The sequence below is a fragment of the Manacus vitellinus genome, unplaced genomic scaffold (genome assembly GCF_001715985.3).
Source record: "Manacus vitellinus isolate BGI_N305 unplaced genomic scaffold, ASM171598v3 scaffold_9_pilon, whole genome shotgun sequence".
Lineage (NCBI taxonomy): Eukaryota > Metazoa > Chordata > Aves > Passeriformes > Pipridae > Manacus > Manacus vitellinus.
In genome coordinates this window covers 15673072-15696795 of record NW_021940917.1, presented here as the reverse complement: position 1 = coordinate 15696795, position 23724 = coordinate 15673072, and the positions used below count along the sequence as shown (strand labels likewise).

The 23724-nt window shown below is 38.7% G+C and overlaps 1 protein-coding gene across 9 annotated transcripts in view; it reads left to right on the top strand.

Moving 5' to 3' along the window:
• The window catches only part of PIGG (phosphatidylinositol glycan anchor biosynthesis class G), an 85261-nt gene that overhangs the window by 2907 nt on the left and 58630 nt on the right, over positions 1-23724 (top strand). For 5 of the 9 annotated variants that reach the window (XR_001922367.1, XM_018086134.2, XM_018086132.2 and 2 more), the window contains exons 2-8: positions 644-849; positions 1827-2036; positions 3519-3707; positions 5221-5359; positions 8898-9110; positions 16878-17095; positions 19777-20058. Coding sequence is in view for 7 of the 9 variants with exons in the window: in XM_018086134.2 (XP_017941623.1) it covers positions 644-849; positions 1827-2036; positions 3519-3707; positions 5221-5359; positions 8898-9110; positions 16878-17095; positions 19777-20058 (1457 nt within the window). In the remaining 2 variants the exon portion in view is untranslated. Of the gene's footprint in view, positions 1-643; positions 850-1826; positions 2037-3518; positions 3708-5220; positions 5360-8897; positions 9111-9564; positions 9865-16877; positions 17096-19776; positions 20059-23724 lie in introns of those variants that run through there. The other 4 variants (XM_018086133.2, XR_001922368.1, XM_018086136.2 and 1 more) reach the window with 4 other exon arrangements.

The window sequence follows — 23724 nt, the reverse complement described above, 5'->3', positions numbered from 1 at the left end:
CCTGCAGCTGCCATCATCGAACTAGCCTGGCATACAGTCTTCTACCTTGAAGGGAGCAAGTGTGCAGAGATCTTTTACCTTCAAGTTTCAGTGAAATTGTCTATTTCTTTGTAATTTTCCTGCTATCTCATATTTCTTTGTAATTTTCCTGTTATCTTATGGTGAGATTTGATTAAGAGGCATTGCTTGTGTTCTGATGTGCAAAATTGTGCGTTAGTACAAGTGAATGCAGCATCTTTTTTCTAACAAAAGTCTGTCAGATATATGCAGTTCAGCTTTAATGAATTAACAAGAGAGAAAGTAGCAGCTACCCCTTCTTATTGCTTTGAACATTCTCCATTTCAAAGCTTTTCCTCAGTTTTCCCGATTTCACATCACACATTCCGTTCACATTTTGTTTTACTTCCTAGATGCTGTGTTGGAGTTACAGTTGTGTTATTCCTGTGCTGGATGGCCTAAAAACCCAGCATCCTCTGAATTACTTCTCACACTGGCTGTTGTTTGCAATTTCTCATTTCCAAATGTAAAAATAATAAAGGAGTTGAAAGCACTCATTTCTGTTGTGAAGTTGTCCTTTTAACTTCTGTCTAGTCTTTGGTAAAATTTGTTGATGACTTCTGTGTACCCTGTTTTTGTTGCTTAGGAATGGTTTCTAACTGGACCAAGATTCCTGCACCGCTTTTCAATAAAGTTGTCATTGTTCTGATAGATGCTTTGAGAGATGACTTTGTGTTTGGATCCAAAGGGAAACAGTTCATGCCATATACTACACAAGTTGTTGAAAAAGGGACTTCCTACAGCTTCATTGCTGAAGCAAAGCCACCTACTGTGACTATGCCTAGAATTAAGGTAAATTTTTTTTTTTCCCATTTCATTTGAGAAAGTTTTGGAGTGTTTGTTTTGTATGCTTGGAGTTGGCATAAAGGACAGGTTTGTTGTGTTAGTGCAATCTGTGGCTGAATCTCTCTTTGCTGTAGGAGTGCATGTGATAGAGTCCTGATTTGCCATCGCCCAGAGGTTAAGGCCCTAGTGCATAATCTCTTTATTTGCAGTCATGGGAAAGCCAGCAGCCTCTCAGTTGTCAAGTCTTCCACTGTTCTTCTATCCAAGAACATTTTTATTGGTATTTCTCTGTGTTCTTGTAACTTGGATAGAAAATCCAGTTTACTCTTAAATTGTTTTGTCATAAGGATGTTTTTGAAGAGCTTAAAAAGGAAACTGTGCGAAGTTCCATGTAACTAAAAGATTAATTGTGGCGGTATCATCAAAATACTTGATCATCCAGGCTTGTCAGTGATGGATCTGAGTGACACCTCTTCATTGAAGAAACTGGGGGAGTGATCTTTGTAGGTCAACTAGAAGGCCAGTGAGAGAGTGAGGGGGAGACAGTCTGGTAACTATTCATAGGTGGACTTCATTTCATTTCCTAGATGTTTCTTATTTAGTGTTTCAAATGTACTATCATTGTGAATGCTGAGTCAGTTTACTTGGACCTTCTAAACTATCTTTTTGGTGATTTAATGATTAGTAAATGAAACAAATTTTGACTAAGTCATACAAAGCCATTTTGCTGTCCACTAGTTAAGACAATATTATTTTTACCTTTTGTAAAGCAATCATTATCTCTCACATCAACTAGCACTGTATTGTGGCAGGTGAGGTTATGTGTCAGGGCAGCCTGTGTTCTTTTACTTTGTTATGTTTCTTTACTTAAAGTATAATTTGCCTGCCATCTGGTTGATTGCTTCCTCCTGCTTACACTGCTACTGTCTTCTCATCCCTGGAAGCTTCTTGGTTAATGTTGTCTCTTTTCTTGTTTCATGTAGGCTTTGATGACAGGTAGCATACCTGGTTTCATTGATGTTGTTGTGAACCTCAATTCTCCAGCTCTGTTAGATGACAATCTGATATGGCAGGCAAAAGCAGCTGGGAAGAGAATAATCTTTTATGGTGATGATACATGGGTTAAATTGTTCCCAAAGCACTTCATGGAATATGATGGAACTACATCGTTTTTTGTGTCAGACTTTACAGAGGTGAGAGGCTTTGTATGATCCCAAGGTAAATAAAGTGAATTCAAACACACGGTGGCAACTTCTAAGAGTGAATGAGTAAAGCTATCCTAGTTCTGAAATACGCACCTGGCAATTAAATAGAAATTGGATTTACACGTGTGGTTGGTATGGGCACTGTGGAGCTAAGCATTTCAGTCCCTCATGCATATGCTGTGAGAAGTGTTTGGATGATGCAGTTACTGTATAACTTTCCTAAATGTACGATTTTCTTACAAAACTTCTTGTGGTAGGAAGTTAGACCAGTTGCTTTGTTTAAAAATTCCACTATCCACGTTTCCAGTTTGCTGTCGTATTTATATTAGTTAATGTTGTCCTTAAGTGGCCAATTAATAGATTATCTTGGTCTTCTAGAGGCATACTTTTGTAGTGTTGCATCACTTTTGTAATTGCAATAGGAGTAGTGTTTCATTATGTTATCAAAGAAGGAGCATAGAAAGTAAATGAAACAAATTGTGAAAATTCTTACTCTGGACACACTAGAAGAATAAATGCTTTGGCAATTTTAGTTCATTCTTGAACCTTTATGGTTTGTTAAACCTCAGGCTGTCGACCCACTGCTACTGACGTATTTTATTAACATGTGTGAGGCAGTTAGAAAGGTCTAAATGGATTGGAAGACACTTTTAACTGGTTACACTAGTAAGACTTGCAAAAGCTTCAACATACAGTGGAAAAATGCAAGTATGCTGCTGGATCTGTGATTTTGTGACTCTCAAGCTCTTTAGGCAGTCTTTATCTATCTGAATATAGTCCCTTAAACACACAGCTTTTTATAGATTTTTTTGGTAGTTATATCCAGAGTCAGCAAAGTGATGTTGCATGTGAAATATTATAAGGATTTTTAATATCCAGGGAGAAGATATGCAACTAAAAATGCATTGTCAACCTAAGCAGGAAAACAGGTAAGTTAGGCTCCAAATAGCACTTTTTAAATAATTTTACTTTCTCACTGTGTTGCCAGTTCTTTCACTCGCAGCAAGTACAATCTTTTTGTGTTTGCCTAGCAAAAACTGAGTTGAAAAAGCAAGTGTGGGTTTTTTGCCCTCCTGTGATTCCAAGCACTAAACAGAGGCTTTTCCCTGTGCCTACAATACTTTATGTACTTGATAATTTGTGAAGTGAGAGATCAGGAGTGTGAAGGATGAAAGTGGTTTAAGTTTCTGTGGAAGCTTGGCAAGCTGTTTGCCTTGTTTGTGTGTAATCAGATGCATCGTGACCAGAAACAAGTAATTGGGGTGAAGAATCTCTTTTGTAAGAGAAATATATTTGACTGCCTGACATTGAACTAATTGGTCTGATTTTTTTTCTCTCATTAACATCGTGAGTGACTGTAATTCTCATCAACTTCTGCAGAATTTTCATGGGTAGTGTGATCTAATTTTGCCATGTTTTTTACAAGAGAGAAGTTATTTTTACCTTTTAATTGTTTTCCTTTTCTTTGAGGTTGATGACAATGTTACCAGGCATTTGGATAGAGTGTTAAAGAGAGAAGACTGGGATATCCTAATACTACATTACCTGGGATTGGACCATATTGGACATATTAGTGGGCCAAACAGCCCATTAGTGGGACCAAAACTTCGTGAAATGGATAACATACTGAAGAAGATTCATATTTCTCTTCTTTCAAAGGTAATATAGCTTCCTCTTGGATCAGTGTCTTGTTAGTTGTGGACTGACATTAAAATGCTCGCTGGTTGTGGATGGTAGCTCGTTTATTCCTGGACTGAAGTGGGTATTCTTCAGTTCTTTTCCTTCCCTTCCCAGGACATTCCCCAGTTAACAGTACAGTGTAGCGTTTTTAAGGATTTACTGGCTGACTTTAGTAACATCTGTTAAGAGCCTCCTCTGAGCAGCTGTGGGAAATAACTCCCTCTTGGTGTGCACCGAGAGGAATGCATGCCAAAATTCTCTTATCCCTCATGAATTAGGGCAGTGGTTGGTGTGCTTTCTAGTAATGAAATTCAGCGGGAGGAGTAATGGGCATGTAAAGCTAATGGCTCTAATGTCTGCAGTTATGAAGGTATACCTAATTCTTAGATATTTGAAAAATTCAAATGGAAACGGTGGTTGTAAACTACATTTTGTCTTATGCTAAATGCAGCACATCTGAACCTGTTTTTAGGTTTGGATATACAGGTTGTCAATTACCTAAACATCCGTGTCTGGATGTTGAACTACCAAGTCCTAATTCCAAGTGGCCTAATTCCAAGAAGCATTTTTCTTGTTTGTTTTTGGCCACTGCAATTCAGAACAGCTGCTCACAAAATTTCAGTAGTACTTTTAGACAAATGGATATGTTGTATGAAAGGACAGATTAAATCCTGTGTGTGGAAGCTTCATGAATGTCGTAGTGGTTTTGCTACAGTTTTTTAGTATGTTTGCTTTTGTCAACAGAAAGCCTTTATCTCCGTTTTAGAATACAGGAATAATAAAGGCACTTTACTTTTTGGGTAGAACAGGTACTGATAATAACTAGAGATGACAAAAAATGACTTTGTTGCGGATTGACTGTTTATTTTCTGCCATCTTTGATTTGTTAGCTCAAAATTCTTGGACAGGCCTCACTTACTCTTCTGTTGTTCTCTTTATTCAGAAACATACGCACTGTTTAACATCAGTCATGATCCCAAAAACACTTGAGACACTAGAGAGTATTAGAAATAGGATTATTTTTTCATATTAAATTGATATGATTTTACCATTTGCAATATTAATAATTCAGCATGTATACTAAAAACTCAATGAAGGTGAAGAAAAGAAGTGGGAAATACTTCTCTGTTAATGCTACTGTTCCTGGGCTCCTGATTTTCTTCCCTCAGTGTGATAGCCTTTATTTAATCTTTTGGTGAGTTTCTTGAGACTGTAAATTAAGGGGTTTTTAAAGTTTGGGATTTTTTTTGTTGAGTTTTTTTCCTAATATATTGACAAGTCTGTTAGTAAGTATGTGCCTTAACTTCTAAAAACTACTATTACCACACAACATTTAGCTGCAGACATCTCTTGTTATCTGCCCCAGGTGTTGTGAGCAAGCTTAAAAAAATTAAATTCACTTTGAGACATAGTCATGTTTGAAAATGATAGTGAAGTGATATATACGACTTGTATTAGTAAAATAACTTACATTTTTTTCTGTGATTTGCAGGAAGAAGCTTCTTTACCCAATTTGCTAGTTGTGTGTGGGGATCACGGGATGTCTGAAACGGGTAGTCATGGTGGTTCTTCAGAAGGAGAAGTGCACACACCTCTTCTGTTTATCAGCTCTGCTTTTGAAAAGAGAAGTGGTAAGGATCAAAGAACTTTTTCGGAACTGTCTTGGTTTCCGATGGAATAGTGTTAATTTTCTTCTTAGTAGCTGGTACAGGGCTGTGTTTTGGATTCAGTATGAGAATAACGTTGATAACACACTGATATTTTAGTGCTTACTCTGAATCAAGGACTTTCCTGTTTTCCCATGCTCTGGCAGGGAGCAGGTGCAAAAGAAGCCATGAGGGAGCATAGCTAGGACAGCTGACCTGAACTGGCCAAAGGGATATTCTGAGCCGTGGAGCATCATGGCCAGTATATAAACTGGGGGCTGCCAATCTCTACTTGGGAAGGGCCTGGACATCAGTCAGCAGGTGGGGAGCAATTTTATTGTGCATCATTTCTTTCTCTTGGGTTTGATTCCTCTCCCTCTCTCCTTTTCATTGCTACTATTATTATAATATTTTATTTGTTTCAATTATTAAGCTGTTCTTATCTTTAACCCAGGAGGTTTACCTTTTCTTTCTGATTGTCCTCCCACCCAGGGTGGGGGCATGAGTGAGTGTGCTGTTGTGTGGTACTTGGTGTAAGGCTCCAGTGGATACCAGTGCATAGTGCACCCTAATAGTCTGAGAATACTACTACCATATATGACTGTAACAGTAACAACAACAATTAGGTGTAGATTATAATAATTATTATTGTAATGAAAAGGAGAGAGGGAGAGGTATAAAGCCCAAGAGAAACGAGTAATGCACAGTGCAATTGCTCTCCATCTGCTGATAGGTGCACAGCCTGTCCCCAGGAAGCAATGGACAGCCCCCAGTCAACTCCCTCCAGTTTGTGTACTGGGGAAGATGCTCTGTGGTATGAACTATTCCTTTGTCCAGTCCAGGTCAGCTGGCCCAGTTGTGTTCCCTTCCAGCTTCTTGTGTACCTGCTCACTGGCAGAGCACAGGAAATGGAAAAATCCTTGACTAAGGGTAAGGCTTACCAACAGCTGAAAGAGTGTATGATCAACATTATTCTCATATTGAATCCAAAACACAGCCCTGTACCAGATACTAGGAAGAAAATTAACTCTATCCCAGCTGAAACCAGGCCATGGACTCATTGGCAACTCTGATTTATACTTGCTCTAGAATTCTTCCTGAAAAGTACTTTGTTTTTTTCTACAGCTATCTGACCAGGCCCATTCTATGTGACCCAAAGCTCTGGTTTTAGCCAAAGCTAGCATCTGTATCATGATAAAACCATGAGTTAAACTTTGTAACCATTGAGAGAATTGTGTATTTTTTGGATGATAACTTTCTACAGTGCTGCCTTAGCTGAATGTTGAGAGCTAACAATATCTGTTGTCAAGATCCTGGGCTACTGGTAAATGAATAGGTTTAGAAGCAAAATCCTATTTGAAGTTAGTTTTGTCTTTCATTTTCCAGAATATTTCCTTGGCCTCCATTCTTCCTTCTCAGCTAGGACAGAGAAATGAATTAGTTTCTCACACTGAGAGTTAACAGGCAGGAGGAAGAATTGCTCTGTGAAGGGGTGAGAGGTGACAGCAGTGAAAACACGACTATTGATGGCTAAGCCTTAAGGAAAGAATATGGAGCATGAGTGTATTTACTGTATTGGCCAAGTAGTTAATTTTATATCATTGATGTGAGTTGGTATGTTTCTGAAACTGATTTTCTACTTGTAGATAATAATGAAAGATAAAAGTAAGATAGCTTAAGGTAAGAGGCAAGAAGGAAATTGAGTGCTAGAGAATCTTTAGTCTAATTTCTGTAGTAGTGCTTAAAGAAACTCCTTGACTGAGTGAATTGGTGAAATGTGAAGTGATATTCACCAGAAGTTAATATTTTCTCTCACAATGCTTTCTTCTGCCTTTCATTCTGCCTCTTGCTCATTTCCATCTGATTTCTTTGCTTTTAAAGCCTGTTTGAAGAACCTTTGTTTGTTTATCTTGCTGGAGGTTCCTGCAGCACAGTAAAGTACATTTTTCTGTCTGTCATTTATAAGGCTGTTATTCAACTGCAATAGAAAGCATTGCTTGAGGACTCATTGAACTCTTCTTGGGTCTAAAAACAAAACAAAGTCAAGAGTAGACCAAAGCTCTTGGATAAGCTCTTGCTTTATGAATTTCACCGGTATGTGTTGACTGCCAGGCCATGAGAGTGTAGATTCTGCCATGAGAGTACAATCTCCTGTTCATTGGGATTGCTTTCTGTTAGGTTTAAACTAAACATGCTGTTTTTATAATACAGTGAAATATATCTCTTCACCTGTCTTTTGGGATAGAGTTTGTGATTTCGAATGATGCCTTTGTAAATATCCATCAGTTTACTTCTCATTGGTACAATAATTAGGATTCTAGTGACTGCTCCTTATGATCCTACTGTAAACAAAATGTACTGTGGTTAATTTGGTAGACCTCAAAATAGTAATCCTGTGGGCTTTTTGCATTTAGTATGCTGTCAGAATATTACTCGTGTAGCCTTCTACAGAGATGCGTCACCCATGATTGGCTAAATGCAGTTGGTAGTTTGGCTTTTTTTTTAACCAGTTAAGTACTTGCCTTTAAAGATAAAATCTGAAAACTGCTGACATACAGGCACTCATGCAAAGACGCTTTACGGATTATAGATGGCATTCTGTACAAATATGGGATTAATCGGAGCTAGATAGATGAGAAATGAGAGAAGTTCTAATGCTCTTAAAGGGAGCCTTGAGAGTAATAAAGACTATATAGAATTCTTTCTGTACTGTGCTTAAGTTAAAACACTCAGTGCCTGGAGTTACAAGGAGGACAAAACAAAAGCGTAATAGAAAAGCAGTGCTACGTAACTAGTTCAACATGCAAAGGAACAATTGGCACAGCAATCTTAAACAAAAGGTTACTTATGTTAATGAAATCATTCACATGTACCAATGTCTGTGGGACTGAAGGTTAATCCTGATAACTGCAGTGAGTTAATGGGATCCTGCACAGAACCCTTTAAAAATGACTGAGTATGCCTGCATGCAGCTACAGATTTTGAGCCTCAGCATTCTTTACCTGATCTCTAATTCTGTTTGCCTAGCAACCTGATATTAATTGAATCTTGAGCTGTTGTCATTATATTGAGAAGCTTCTAGAATGCTGTCAACATTATTTTAGATTCTCATTCTTTGCTCATGCATTAAATTAATCTCCTGTAGTGTTTCCTGCTATTTCTAATGTAAAAGTTATGAAACCCTCTTAGGATGTGGGCTGCAACTTGATGTTAAGGTGATCTCCTGGACCATCTGTTTTCTTACTTGCATAACATTCATGTTGTGTTTACAGTAGTTGTTAGCACTGAAGAGTGATACTGGCTGAGAATTTAATAAATTTTGGATTTACAGCAGCAGAGGACAGCAGCTGAAAAAGATCAGTCAGCTCTCTGTAGACCACTTGAAATAGCTGAGCTAACAGCAATGAAAAAATTTTGAAACTAATAAGGTGCCAGCTGTCTCTGGAGAAATAGAATGGGCCTTTTATTGAAATACCTCTCTCATTTTTTTTTCCCCCCTGTACTTTTCTTTTGTTGATTCTAGGTCCTCTAACCCAGCCTGAACGTGTGCAACAAACAGATTTAGCCAGCACACTGGCAGTAGGTCTTGGTCTGCCAATTTCAAGAAATAGTGTTGGGAACCTTATACTGCCAGTTGTTGGAGGCAAGACAATGAGAGAACAACTACGTTTTGTGCACTTGAATGGGTTCCAGCTTAGCAGGTTGCTGCAAGAGAATACACCTGCATATGAAAAAGGTAAATCAGCTATAAAAAAATGTTACATAGATACTGAAAGAAGATTTTTAATTAAACAGTTTGGACTTTCAGATTCAAGAGTATAGCATGATGCTGCAAAGTAGCTGTTCATTTGAGAGCAATATTCAGAGAAATGATACTGAGTTCAATCTTTACTGTAACTTACTTTGATATACTGCCCCTGAATACAGCTTTTTTAATGACCAGTAATACTCCTAGTAGGCAAAAGAGCAGAAATAATGATGAAGGACTATGATTAAAGGAAAACTGCCAGTGTGGTTAAATCTCAGTGGTTTCATAACTGCTCTTTGTGAGGTGTCCTACATAGGGCACTTACTCTGAGCTATTTGGAGAATTAGCACAGCGGAGTGAATTTTCTAGTTTAAATAAAAAGATTCTTCAAGTAAAACTTGGAAATAGTTTAGGGTAAGTTATCTTTTTATTTCATTTTTAGGTACAAGTTTATTTGGAGTGAGAACCTAGAGAACTGCAGAGTTGCTTATTAAAAATACATGCTTGTGTGTTTGGAGGAAAGAGTAAAAAACAAGTGGAAAAAATAACCCCGATCTAGCAAAATGTAGTATTTCGTTAAGAAGCACGATACAAACTGCAATATAAATAAGGAAGTTAATATGATAATTATGTGAAAAAGTTGAGTCAGAGGATGAAGGAGAATATTTTACCACAGACCTTAGAAGATGTTGTTATAAAGTGGCTGTGAAGCTTGTCACTTGATTTATAATCTATTGAATCATTAAAATAACCAGATGAGAATGCAGAGCTGTGTTGCAGCTATGAATAATTAAAATGGATAGCAACGTAAATTTTAGCAAGATGATCATTGTGGGTCAAGAATCAATTATCTTTCAACAACACAGCTTCTAGTTGTAACTAAACCCTGTCCAGGAACTGAACCAAAACTGCCGCTTGTGGTAGCAATGTGTCAATAGCAGGACCCATGCTCCAGCTACTTTGATATTTTATTTTTTTTTTTTTTTGCACAGATTTCCTCTCTTAACCCATTTGTCAAGTGAGGAACTTGCCCTGTTGGGGGAGTTCAGGATATGGCTGTGTTGCTGAAATTTTTATCACAAAACTCCATCTGATGGTATTTCTTCACACACTGGTGAAACAGACTGAAGTTTCTACCAGCTTCTGGTTTATATCTTCACAAATAGTCTTGTTTTTGTTAGGGTGTTCTGGGTGGGCAAGACTGTTGCTTAATAATTTGGTCTGTATGATTAAGATTGGCAGGGAAAAGTTATGTGCTGTTTGTTTAATGTTGTTTGATTGATGTGGATACTTCAGGCCGTAGAAATATTAAAGAAAAGGTCACTAACTCAGTGACTAATATATGTAATTTAAAAGCGTGCATGAATGGCCTTTTGTTTTGCATGGTTTTTAAGTGAAGATGAATGCCATCCCACCTATCCCACTACAGGCACACACACATGTATGCATATCTGTTGTGATTCCTGTAGAAAGAGTTATCTTGGGGAGAAGTGATTATATTCTGTAATCTGATTCGTGTTTGAGAAGATTGCCCTGTTTTTAAAAAAGGTTAAAAAGGAGGACTCTGGGAACTACTTAGCAGTAAGCCTCATCTCTGTCCCTGGTAAGGTCATGAAACAGATCCTCCTGGAAGACATGTCAAAATACATGGAAGACAAGAAGGTTGTTAGAGACAGCCGACACTGCTTTGCTAAGGACAGATTGGGCCTGACTTAATTTAGTGTCCTGTGATGGGATAAATGCATCAGTGGACTAGAGAAAAGCTATGTTTGTTATCTACCTAGACTTCTATAGGGCCTCCCTCAACATTTCTGCTGCTATTGTTAGAGTGATACAGGTTTGACAGGTGGACTTTTTAATGAATAAGAACTTGGATCCATGACCATGTCTGTAAAGTCAGTGGCCCAGAGTCCAGTGGCTCAGGAAACCAGTAATGAGTGGTGATTTAGTGAAAGATGTCTGTTTTCACAGTGCTAGGGGGGAACTAGATGATCTTTAAAGGTACCTACCCTTTCAGCCTGAAGCATTCTATGAGATTGTAAGTTGGGAAGCTGAAGAGGGAGAGTTGCCCTTTGTGTGAGAGAGGCATGGAGCTCTGGGAGTGGATGTCGAAATGGTTGAGAACTTCTGGGTCAGGATTAATGCACAAACCAATATGGGCAATGTTGTTATGGGTGTCTAATACTGACATTGTGATTGGGAAGAATGAGTAAGTTTTCAGACAGCTAGAGGAAGCCTCATATTCATCATCCATGGTGCTCATATGGTGCTTCAGCCATCCTGTTGCAGTTCAGGCTAGATAACTGGACAGTGTGGCTCAGCTGCTGGGCTCATGTGATTGTTATCAGCAGCACAAAGTCCACACAGGCCAGTACTATTTAACATCTTCATTAATGACCTGGGTGATGGGACAGTGCACCCTCAGCAAGGGGAGGACACAGTACAAAACTGGGAGAAGTGCTTGATGCAGTAGGTGGGTCTGCTGTCACTCAGAGGTACCTTGACAGGCTGGAGAAATGGTCTGACAGGAACCTCTTAAAGTTCAGCAAAGGGAAATGCCAAATCCTACACTTGGAAAGAAATAATCCCATGCATCAGTACCGATTAGGTATTGACTGACTGGAAAACAGCTTGGTGGTGAACCACCAAGGGGTCCTTGGGGCACCAAGCTGAACACCAGCCAGCAATGCACCCTTGTGGAAGGAAGGCTGATAGCATCCAAGGCTGAATTAGGACAGTCATCTGCAGGTCAATCCTTCCTCCTCTCAGCTGTGAGGAGCCCCCATCTGGGGTCCTGTGTCTGGTTCTGGGCTCCCCAGAACAAGAAATAGTGAGAGCAGTGAATGACGATGAAGGGTGATGAAGAGATTGAAATGTTTGTCATGGAGAGGCTGAAGGTGATGGGAATGTTCAACTTAGATAGGCGAAGACTCAACAGGGTTCTTATCGATGTAAGTAATGTGTGATGGGAGGGAATAAAGAATATTGAACCAGGGTCTAATTGGTGGTCCCCACAAAAATAATTTGCTTGAATTAAAGGAACTTTTTTTATATAAGGCTTGTCAAGCACTGGAATGAGTTGCCCAGAGAGGCTGTGGAGGCTTCACATCTGAAAACATGCAAGACCTGACTGGACACAGATCTGAGCAATCTGCTTTAGCTCATCCTGCTCAGAGCCTTTGATTTTTATTTGTATGACATCTGGACACTCATCAGAATTGTGCTGACAGGTCTTGAGCTATATAATTTCTGAATGCCACAGGCAAGGTCTGCTACCAGGTTTTTTGAGGGAAAGAAATCTGAGAAGATAAGTCAATTAGACATCTCACTCGCATTTGCTGCTGCAATTTCAAGCTTTCCAATGCAGATTCTCAGCTAGTAACAACTGGTGGATCATAACATTTCAGTTGAATGCTCAGAGAAATGTCTGTGATTGGAGTTGAAAGTGAAAGATACTTGCAGGGATAGCCTAAGCCTTGATACTTCAAAAAAAATTATTATTATTTTCAACTCTTGAGGTCAAAAACAGTAGGCTTTTCTGAAGGGGAAAACATGGGATTCCTGTGGAGAGTATTTTAATTTACAGCACAGAGGTTATGGCACCAGCTATTAGGACCATGAGGATGATGACTGAATCAGTCATAGTAAGAAAAGTTTCATCCATTGTAAGTTATAGCATAACATATACATTCGTTTTGGGTGCCATATGAGTTTCCTTTTTAATGCAGTAAGATGAAGTCAGACGTCGATTGAGTTGAATCACAGTCAGATGGGAAGGCAGAATGACCTTTATAAGCTGTTTCATGAAGCAGCCATGTAGTTCCCTGGATTCAGCTGCTCCGATGTTAAGGGTAAAGTGGAACAGTACACAAAAATATATTCAAGTGTGTTTTAAATATATCTATTAATAAAGAGCAGAATGAAGGCAGGTCAGTAACTTTCTTTTCCCCCTAGTGTTTGTTATACAAACATGCTTTCTCTAGCCAAGAGGTAGTACAGCATTTCATGGGACTCAGATTTTGATTTATTGAGATACAAAAGAATCTTCACAGTTAAATCTGTCTTCAAGTAAATAAAATTTTACATGAGAAACTTGAAGCTTGACTAAGGGCTTTATTATTTTTAAAATAACTTTTTGAAAAATACTAATAAATGGTAATGTCAGGCCTTAGTTTTTCTTTTGATAGAGATGGACACGTGCAAGTAAGGAAGAAGTAAGGAGAATAAAAACAGCTGGCAAAAATGAGGAAGCTGAAAGAAGTATCTAAAAACACACTTTGGGTTTTTGAGCAAGTTCATACCTCAGTGTAAGGTAGGCAGCTCTAGGTATCTAGCAGTGCTTTCCTCATGTTCAGAACTTCTCAACATGCATGTGAAGGTTAAACTAGGACTTTTTTTGAAGGGCACTTCACTGTGGACTGAAGAGTCATGCCTGAGAACAAGTTGGATGTTGTTATTAAAATGAGTGCCTGTTTTTCAATTTGGGACTGATCCTGAACTTTTTAGGTGCATGTGTTGATTGAAATAATTTTTTTGTTACTGTGACAGTTATGTATTGAAACTGGAGAAGTCACCTTTACATTATTCAGTCTATTTTTAGAACTCTTTCTAAGTGATTGCTGCCTGTGACTGTAACTAAGTGCAATTGTTGTCAGACAGATGCTTGTGAAGCATAGCCATCTGCTTGTGATCAGATGGTAGTGAGGCTCAAGCACAAATTGCCAATGTAATTCTGTGAAAGTAAACCATTGCTAGTGCTTTGGGAAATGTGTAACTGGGCAAGCTCGCTTTGGATTTTTCTTCAAGTTTAACTTGTCTTACAAGTATCCCATGCAGGAGTGACTTTCCAGTGTTACCTGCCAGTTACCAACAACTTAGTGCCTGTGACCCTTCTTACTTTATACTTCCTGTGTACAATTGTGCCACGGAACAGGTATCATAGGACTTCAAAGGGAAATTTGGTAACTGTGGTCCTTTATTCCTGTCTGCAAGATCTTTAAATCATTCACTCATATGTGTGTTTGACTAAACAGTCATCTTACATAACATGGGCAGAATGAGTTTGGTGGGCAGTAACATGGAAGGAGGTAGATGAGAATGAAATAAAAATGCTAAAAGAAATGAAGAGGGAGACTGGGCAAGAAGCTTGAAAAGTGAGCAGAACAGGAGCAGAAGATGTGGAGGGAATTTATTTATGTATCAAAATACAGCTTGAACTCATTTCAATGTTCCGTATAATGAAATAGTGTCATGTCAAATCTCAGTTTGATTAAAACTCATTTTAGATGATCCTTTGTGGATGTTCTCAAAAGTATGAATATTTAACTCTTATTTCAAGCATACTGTTAGAGAAACTTTGCAGGGAATTCATTTTTCAAAGAGCTAGAGGAGGGAAATAAAATCATCCATGTGTCCTGGCAGCTCTCCTGATATGCCAGTATTTGCTGCTGGCTGAATTGTACTTTCTAGCAGATACCTGAAAGCCTCCTGCATCGCAGGATCAGCATGCTTTGGAGTCTGCTAGAAGTCCTGGTAGAACAGACTGGACACTGAGTTAAACATTGGTTTCTAAAATTCTCACTTTGAATTCAGTAGATCACAAAGTGTCTTGTGTGATAAGAGACTTACAAGTGGTAGGCACAATTCTTTCATAACTGTGCAAGAATTGTGAATAGACATATTTCATTCATCTTCATTCACTTGAAATAAAATTAAAAATGATTCTGGATTTAATAACGTACTTTTGCTGAAAAGGCTTAACAAAAAATATAGTGGTTTTTTTCCACGTCTGATATACTGTTCATCTACCAGGAGTAAAAATGAACTATAACTTAAGACTTTCTGACACCAAAGTTATTTCAGTTATTGCTTTAACCTTTACTGTCTGAAACTGTACAGCAAATATATTACCCTACCTTTAGCTAAGAAGGGAAGAATTGCAAGTTATATAAAAATTTCCAAGTTGACCCTTTTACACTTAGGTTATCATTAATTTTCAAGTGAAATTGCAGGGAAATAGCAAGGACTATTAATCTGAAGTGAAACTAAACATTTATTTTTTGCAAGAAATACAGATAAATGTGAATGTTCACACACAGCATAATGTTCAGTGAGATGCAAATTTTTGAAAGTTACACTCTTGCTTTCCATGTGTTGTCAACTGAATTTATATTGTGAATACATACTATACTCAGTGATCAGTATTTTAAAAGCAGAATCACAGATTGGGTAGGGTAGGAATGGAACACTACAGGTCATCTAGTTCAACCTCCCTACTCAAGCAGGGTCCCCTACAGAACTACTCAGGAATGTGTCCAGACACCTTTTGCGTATCTCCAGAGAAGATCTCTGCAACTTCTCTGTGCAACCTGTTCCAGTGCTCAGTCCCCTGCACAGTAAAGAAGTTCTTCCTCATGTTTAGGTAGAACTTCCTGTGTTCCACTTTCTGCCTGTTACCTTTTGTCCTGTTTCTTGGCACCACTGAGAAGCATCAGACTCCATCCTCTTCACACCCTACCTTCAGATATTTGTATGCACTGATAAGGTCTCCTCTAATTTGTTTCTTCTTGAGGCTGAACAGGCCCACTCCCTCAACCTTTCCTCACATGAGAAATGCTCCAGTCTGTTAGTCATCTTTGTAACCTTATGCTGGACCTGCTCCAGGAGCTCCTTGTGTATTATGTGCTGAGCAGCCCAGAACTGGACACAGCACTCCAGATGTGCCTCAGCAGGGCTGAGTAGAGGGGCAGAATCACCTCCCTCGACCTGCTGGCAATGCTCTTCCTGCTGCACCCCAGGATCCCATTGGCCTTCTTGGCTACACAGGCACACTACTGGCTCATGGACAGCTTGTTGTTCACCAGGACCCCCAGGTCCTTCTCCACAGAGCAGCTTTCCAGCAGGTCAGCCCCCAGACTGTGCTGGTGCCTGGGGTTATTCCTCCCCAGGTGCAGGACCCTGCACTTGCCTTTGGTGAATTTCACATGGTTCTTCTCTGCCTGTCCAGTAACCTGTTGAGGTCCTTCTGAAGTACTGCAGAGCCCTCTGGGGTATCAGCCACTCCTTTCAGCTTTCTTGTCAGCAAACTTGCTGAGGAGGCATCTGCCCCTTCCCGAAGTCATTGGTGAACAAGTCAAACTACACTGGATCCAGCATCGACCCTTGGGTGACACCACTAGTGACAGGCCTCCAACTAGACTTTGTGCTGCTGATTACAATCCTCTGAGCTCTGCCATTCCATCAGTTCTCAATCCACCGCACCATCCACTCATCCTGCCTGCACTACCAGCTAATGCAGTGTGTGTGTCTCCTTTCGTGTTTCTTCCGGAGATTGACTAGTTGATCGTTTCTCACTCAGCTTGTACAATATGCCCAGGATAGTCAGTGGTTCCAGTGGAAAGCATTGATTTTGGTGTTTTTGTTTTTTTTTTAAACAGCATCTGAAGCATTTGAATTGTTTGTCCTGGAAACGTTTTGCAAAAGCGAATGGATATTTAAATAAGTTTTTCAATTGTTAGAGGTCTTGACATTTTATTAGGTTAGAGATTAATTGCTTTTATTCTGAGTAACTGGCTCATCATGGTATTGCTACAGGAAGATAGTGTGATTTGTAGGTCTGAAAAAAGCTTCAACCCTCATGGGAATTATATATTTTTATATATTATACAAGCAAATATAAAAATATGATCACAACTCTAATTAATCCTCTTTTGTTCATGGATCCTTTTGCTTCTTTTCTTTTCTCCCACCCCCCAGATCCTGGATATGAACATTTTAAGATAGCAGAAAAATCCCATGGTAATTGGATCAAACTGTATTTAGAGGGGAATAATTCAGAAATACTCTTAAATCTTGGCAAAAAGGTCCTGAAGCAATACTTGGAGGCCCTCAAGACTCTGAGTTCTTCACTAAGCAAACAAGTGGCACAGTATGACATGTATTCGATGATGGTGGGGACTGTGATCATTATGGAGGTACGAAAATAGATCTTTCACTGAAAAGGTTAAGTGTACAAAAGTAAAAGTATCTTGGTTTTGACGATTTAATATATACACTTACTGGTCTTAAAAATTACTGAGTATGAATTCTTAGAGTTAGCTGACATTCTGCTTGGATGAGGTTAATACTCTTTTTAATGATCTGGCCTTTCTAATGATTCAAGAGCGCTTTTGATATGAACTACTAATGTTTTGGTGTAGCCAGTTACAGTAAATATGTAGATGTGCTACAGCTTAAATTGCTCCCCTATTAGTTAGCCTTCTATTTTTGAGTAGCTTTACTGCATTTAAAAAAAAAAAAAAAAAGTCTGGCAAGTAAATTCCTACCCATTCCTCTTTATGTGACATTGAGTGTAGCTGCTCGAAACGGGCAATACCTTATATGGACAATTTTCACAATTCCAGGAATTGTTCTTCGTGCTGATGGGTTTAGATCCCTGAAATAAATACTTGCTGTGAGGTGCTGGATTGCCACGTTGTATCTCCCATAGGAATAAAGATAAGATATGCCATGTCTGGAATTTTAAGTGGATTTCTTCAACTGATCTCTTGGGCAAAACTCAAATGCTGGAAATAGCCTCAAAAGCCTGGAAATAGTGTAATGCTTTGAGAACTGTGCTGAAGGAATAGCATGCCTGGACACTGAACTTCTATGTACTAAAGTTTGCACTGACCTTTTAGATTACAAGGTTGTCAACTTCTGTGAGTAAAAGCATTTTTCCATAGGATGGAGGTACCTACTACAAGCTTAGCTTAGTCCTTGAATGTGGTGCTGTACAAGACTCTGTTACTGTTCAGTGCCTGGAATAGATAACAATATGTGAGCAGCTCATTAATATTTGAGTCTCCTCTGTCCTGGCAGGGCTCTGTGCTTTGTCTCCTATGCACTGCTCCCTGCATACAGAGTACTTCTGAAATGGCTTTGTGGTTAGACTGCTTGGTGGGGTTTGTTCCTCTGCTGATCACCTCACAGGAATGTGCCCTTGGGTAGATGAGATGGCAGGTTCTGTTCCTGCTCTATGGATGGAGGATCTGGAGGTGGGCAAAGTTCAGTGCAAAGCTGAAGTGCTTATATTTCTTTTTTGTTCCTTTGTTTTGGAAACCCATGGATTCAAGCTGTGGACAGCTGAAGCAGTGGATTATTTTTTATCTTCTGAAATGCTTGTAGATGCTTACTGTTTCTAGAAAACAAATCTTAGGTATTATACTCAGTGGGCCTTCGTCAAAGACATATGCAGCTTACTAACCATGGAAATGTTCAAATTTTCATTGAGCAGTGTGTGCTCAGCATCACTGTAAGACTTGGTGCAAAGAGGCTGGAGTTTTTTATTTTCTCCAGTGTAATACTCAAGAAACTGCCTTGCTTTCCAAAATGTTTTTGTCGTGATATGTGTTTTCCACCTTTGCTGAATAAATAACAGTAGTGACACTCACATGTCACTTCAGACTACACTGTGCTAGAAATGCTGTTTATCGGGTGAGGAGGATACCTCTGGGACATGGACTGATAATACTGCACTTGCTCAAAAGACCTAAATTTAGTTTTGTAGATAACTAGTGCCTTCCTGCCGTGAGTGCTGTCTTTGTTGTAGTTTTAAGGGCTGTGTTGAAATGTAAGACCTAAACCAGTTTGATACTCTGAAACTGTATATTTTCATAACCAAATGAAATGTGGAGTAGAATATGATGAAACAGCAGATGAGTGCAATGCATTTGATATTTTTTGGTCTACTTTACTGTATCTCACTGTAATGTGGGAAAAATTTAGGCAGAGACCTTCACAAGTGGCAGTGAAAGATTACAGGTTGGCAGTGGTCTGTTTTTATCTTGATTTGTTTTAATCTTGCCCTGGCAGAGGCTGATTGAGGTCAGCGTAGTCCAAGCTCCATCTGTTCAGCTTGCAAAGCATTTTAGCATGTGGCTGAAGTTTCTTATTTTTTGTAAAGGTTTGTACAGTAGCAGAAATTTTCATTGTATTATTCATTTCCACTGCTGCAGTTACCCGAGAGAAAACTTGGAATTCTGCCTGATCTGTGTGCAGGTTAGAGCAAAGTTAAAGTAAAACCAATAAATCAAATTAAGATGAAGAGAGAGGCACAAAAAATAAATACTGGGAGAATTCATAAGCTTGAAATTCAGCATACACTTGTGTGATAGTATGAGAACTTCCCCTGGTTTGAGAAGCTATTTAACTCAGCAGGATCTCATATATGTGTATCTGTCATACAGGAGGTGAATTGTCTTTGACAGAGTGCATGTAACTTCAGGCATTTACAGGTGACAAATAATGGGTCAAATTTGTTTGCTTAGGAACTATTTTGATGTTGGGAGCTCTTACTTTTACAGGGAATGAAGTTCATACATCTTATCAGTTACCACAGGTGAGGAGGCAAATGGTAATTTATTAAACTCGGGAACCTGTGTGTCCAAGCCCTTAATAAATGAAAACACCATCTTGGATTCTCCCATTTATATGGTATTATCTTACTGGGGGAAAAAACCCCTATATAGTTCTTCACAGGTTTTTTTTTTGATGAAGTATGTGTACTAGCAGAGTGACATGGATGACTACAACATAATTTTTTTTGTGAATTCTCACTGTATGTTTTAACTAACCCCAATTTTTAAAATATTAATTCCCTATTTTTTTTTTCTAGGTTCTGCTGCTGCTTTTGCTCAGTGTTCCAAAAGCCCTGAGCAAGCGGGCAGAATTTGAAGTGCCCCTCTCCCCTCCACTATTCTCTCTGCTGTTTTATTTGATGTGTCTGATGCTGTGTGCAGTTCATGTCATTGTATGCACGTCAGCAGAAAGTTTGTGCTATTTCTGCAGTATGTCCTGGCTAACAGCAGTTGGAGTGATGATGCTGATTTCTGCACTCATGTGTGGTATTTTATCTGCTATTGCAAAGATCTTTGAGAATTCCCGACTTCCACTGAAGGTGAGAGCGTGCATTAATTATGGTTCAAAATGTTTTGCTTTTCATGGTGTGCTTTCAGTTAAAATTTTGTTGAGTTTCCTCTCTGTGTGCCTAGAGAAATTTTTATTTTGTAATGTAATTTGAGTAATTTAAAGTTGTAATTGAAATGGGGTGTTTTCACTGTGGCATGATACCGATTGTATAATAAAGATTACAGAAGTGCTTGTTTTGCCATTACTTGAAGAAATGTTCTAAATATTGTAAAATACTTTGCAGTTGACTTCATGGGATTGGGAACAGTTATACTGTATACAAATTCTATGTTGTTACACAGTGATATTTCAAAATTGCAATTAAAGCAACATGATTAACAGGTCAGCTACAAATATCTGCTTTATCAAATCAGAGAAAGAAGTTTCCTCTTGGGTATAGCTGCTAACAGAATAGTCTTTGTAAGTGTAAATCACAGTTTGGTTTTGGTACTGAAGGTTTTGTGTCAAAGTAGTAGTAATGTTTTGCTGCCAAAGCTAGTGATGCTTATGTGGGTCTTTTTTTAGAGTCAAATGAAAGGTGAGGGTAAAATTCATCAACATGAATGGAGAAATCTTCTGAATGAGATGTCTAGTTTTACAGTTTGTTAACACAGTTGGTACGTAGGGGTGTGCTGTTTTTTAAGTGGATTCAGTTCACTTTTGCCATTTCTGATCTGTTCTGCTTAGGGTTCTTATTAGCTTTCTGTATTTTATTGTGAACGAGGTAGAAATTAGTCTTAGAAAAATAATATGGCCTTGGAATAATTCATGCTTCTGTGTGTTCTGTAGAAACCTCACGTTTACTTGCCTGTTTTCCATCTTGTTACCAGTTTTTCTAATTTTAGTGGACAGTAGGAATCTAAATATGATGACTTTCTAGACCTGCATAAAATTGACAGACATTCCACTTAGTAGCATTGAGACCAATGACAACAGGTGATAGTTTTTTTTTTCTCCAGGTGGATAGTCTCAAAGAATCACAGAATCATGAAATGGTCTGGGTTGGTAGGGACCTGAAAGATCATCCAGTTCCAAACCCTTTCTCTGGTCAGGGATATCTTTCACTGGACCAGCTTGCTCAGAGCCCCTCTAGCCTGGCACTGAACACTTCCAGGGATGGGGCATCCACAGCTTCTCTGGGCGACATGTTCCAGTGCCTCACCACCCTCACTTGAAGCAGATCAGCTGCTTCAAGTTGATAATACACAAATGAGGAGGTTTTCAACAATGCTTTCCAGGTTGTGTGTGTGTGTTTGTTTTTTCAAGGCTGGGGCAGATAGAAATAAAAAATACTCGATTCTCCATCCCAGGTCTGCCTGTGATCAAATTCGTACTTGAGATACGTCTGAAAATGTAGGAAGCTTAAGTATGTCTTATGAAGTGTAGGTAATAGTAATTCTGATTGGGGCAGACATGACTTTGTATTCAGACCTGTAGAAATACCCTTTTGTCCTCCTGTCTTCTGTCCTATTCCATAGGTGACTGGATTGCAAAGTCAAGTAGGCTTCATTCCAGTCATGGATAAAAGCAGTGACCTGGTTTTGATTAACATTTTTACCAGTTTGAGGGCTACTATAGAATGATATTGTGGGATTTTTTTAGGGTCACTGCTTATACAAATATAGAGCCTGGAGAAGGTGAAAGGAGCAGCGTATGGTCTGGTGCTGTTTGCAGTGTGGATGTGTCCCAAACACTCACCTCCATTTTTCATCCCCTTTTTCAAAAGAATACCTAGACTTTGGGGGAGAAACTGGTTGTCTTTGTATGCTGTGTGCTGATCCTGAAGGGCCTTCTGCCCTGAGTTAGGAGTACCACTTATGCTAAAGTAACTCTAAATCCAAGTGTGTGTGACCACAGTGTGAATCTATGGGTGGGGCCCACTTCTGAAAGAGCTCTGAAGCCCTGATCTTCTGATGGCAGGAGTAGAATCCTGAATCATGGTCTTGCCAGTTAAAAAAAGCTAAAAAGCCTTTTCCAAGCTCAAGCTGTACGATAAAATGTAGGTATTTTAGAAGTAATTAAGATAAGCTCTCCTGTTAATGGCTTCAGAGCTTTTTTCCTTCAAATTGTTTCCGTTCACATCTAAAGATTTCTCTGAAGTGCTTCTCATTTGTAATGCTTTTTTTCCCACTGTGGCTGAATATAGAAACTGATTACCAAGTTCATGAATTTTCTGAAGACCAGTGCAGGCAGTGTTAACATCTGCTTCCTGACTGTTATTTATAGCTTCTGATTGCTATGTTTCTAGCAGCACCAGTCCCTTCTTTTAATGATACTTAAGGCTTTAAATAGTTCTGCAGCCCTTTATGAATCCCAGAAAATCATCAAAAATTTTAACTTTTTGTTCGTAGCCTCACTGTAATTGCTTGGTAGTTGACATAAGTATGGTGTTTACTACTACTAGTTGTGGTTTTTTTCTCCCTGTTTCTGATAGAAATAAAAACTAAGCTTTTTTGAAACTAGAACACAAAAGTTAAAGCTTGTCAAATACAGTTTTTGAGAATTTTCATTATGCAGAATTATAGTGGTTTTTTACTGCATAAACAAATTGTTCCTCTTTCAGTTTATTTTGAAGTACCCTGTTCATCTTACAGTATTTTTGAGTTTCCTCCCCTATGTGATATTCTTGGTTAAATGAACAGTGATACATTTTTATGGAGTTACATCTAAAATTTTTTAGCATTTTTTGACTTGAGGAATTAAAAAGATGATTGGGTGATGTCTTTACCAGATAGCTTACAAAAATGATCCCAAACTGCTATAAAAATGTAGCAGCAAGTGTCATCTGTAGTACTTTGCCATGGGAAAGTTACCACCACAGGGAATCAAGACTGGATTCAGAGAGCTCAAGTATCAGAAGGGAGCAAACTGCTAAGTGTTTAGATTGTCAGTGATGGTGGACATGAAAAATAAAATGTTTCTTATCTGAAAAGTGATTGCAAAATTCCGCAGGCATTAACTGTGGATGGTTAACATTACAGAAGCCAGATAACTGGAATTGGACACAGAAGATAGACTACAGGAGGTTTTATTTCAAAGTGAAGAAGTTTTAAAATTTACTGGTCAGAGGTTCACATACTTTATCATTTATGGACTGGCATTTCTGCAAGCTAGCAAGATGTGTTCAAAGACAGGGCAAGGGGTCAGTTTCTGTATTAAGTACTAATGCTGGTACGTCAGTTGTTAAAACTACCTTGGCTTGGGAGATGATATGCTTATATTTGAAGCCTGGGACTTATGCATTTCTGAACAAAAGAGTCTGTGTTAAGTGTGTTTGCCAAGATAGCAGTGAGAATCATACAGGTCTTCTAGTGTCTGGAACGACTGCTGAGTTCCTGAGGATTGGACGTGTTCAGCAGCTAGAAAGACAGAGCTGTGAATAGGCAGAAGTAAGACCTACATTTCTATGCCTTTAAACCACATCTAAGAACTAAGTACAATCTAAATAATCTAAGGTCAGACTGTATATGACACTGGACTCGTGACGTACCTAATAAAGCACAGTTCATATATAGGGGATTGCCAGTAAATTTAGAAAACCTCAATGGAGATATTTTCAGAATTTCATAGATTATCAAGGCACAGATTATAATTTGCAACATAGTTTTTGATCCTGCATAGTGACTTAACTGATCTGAAATGTGGTTTATCAGTA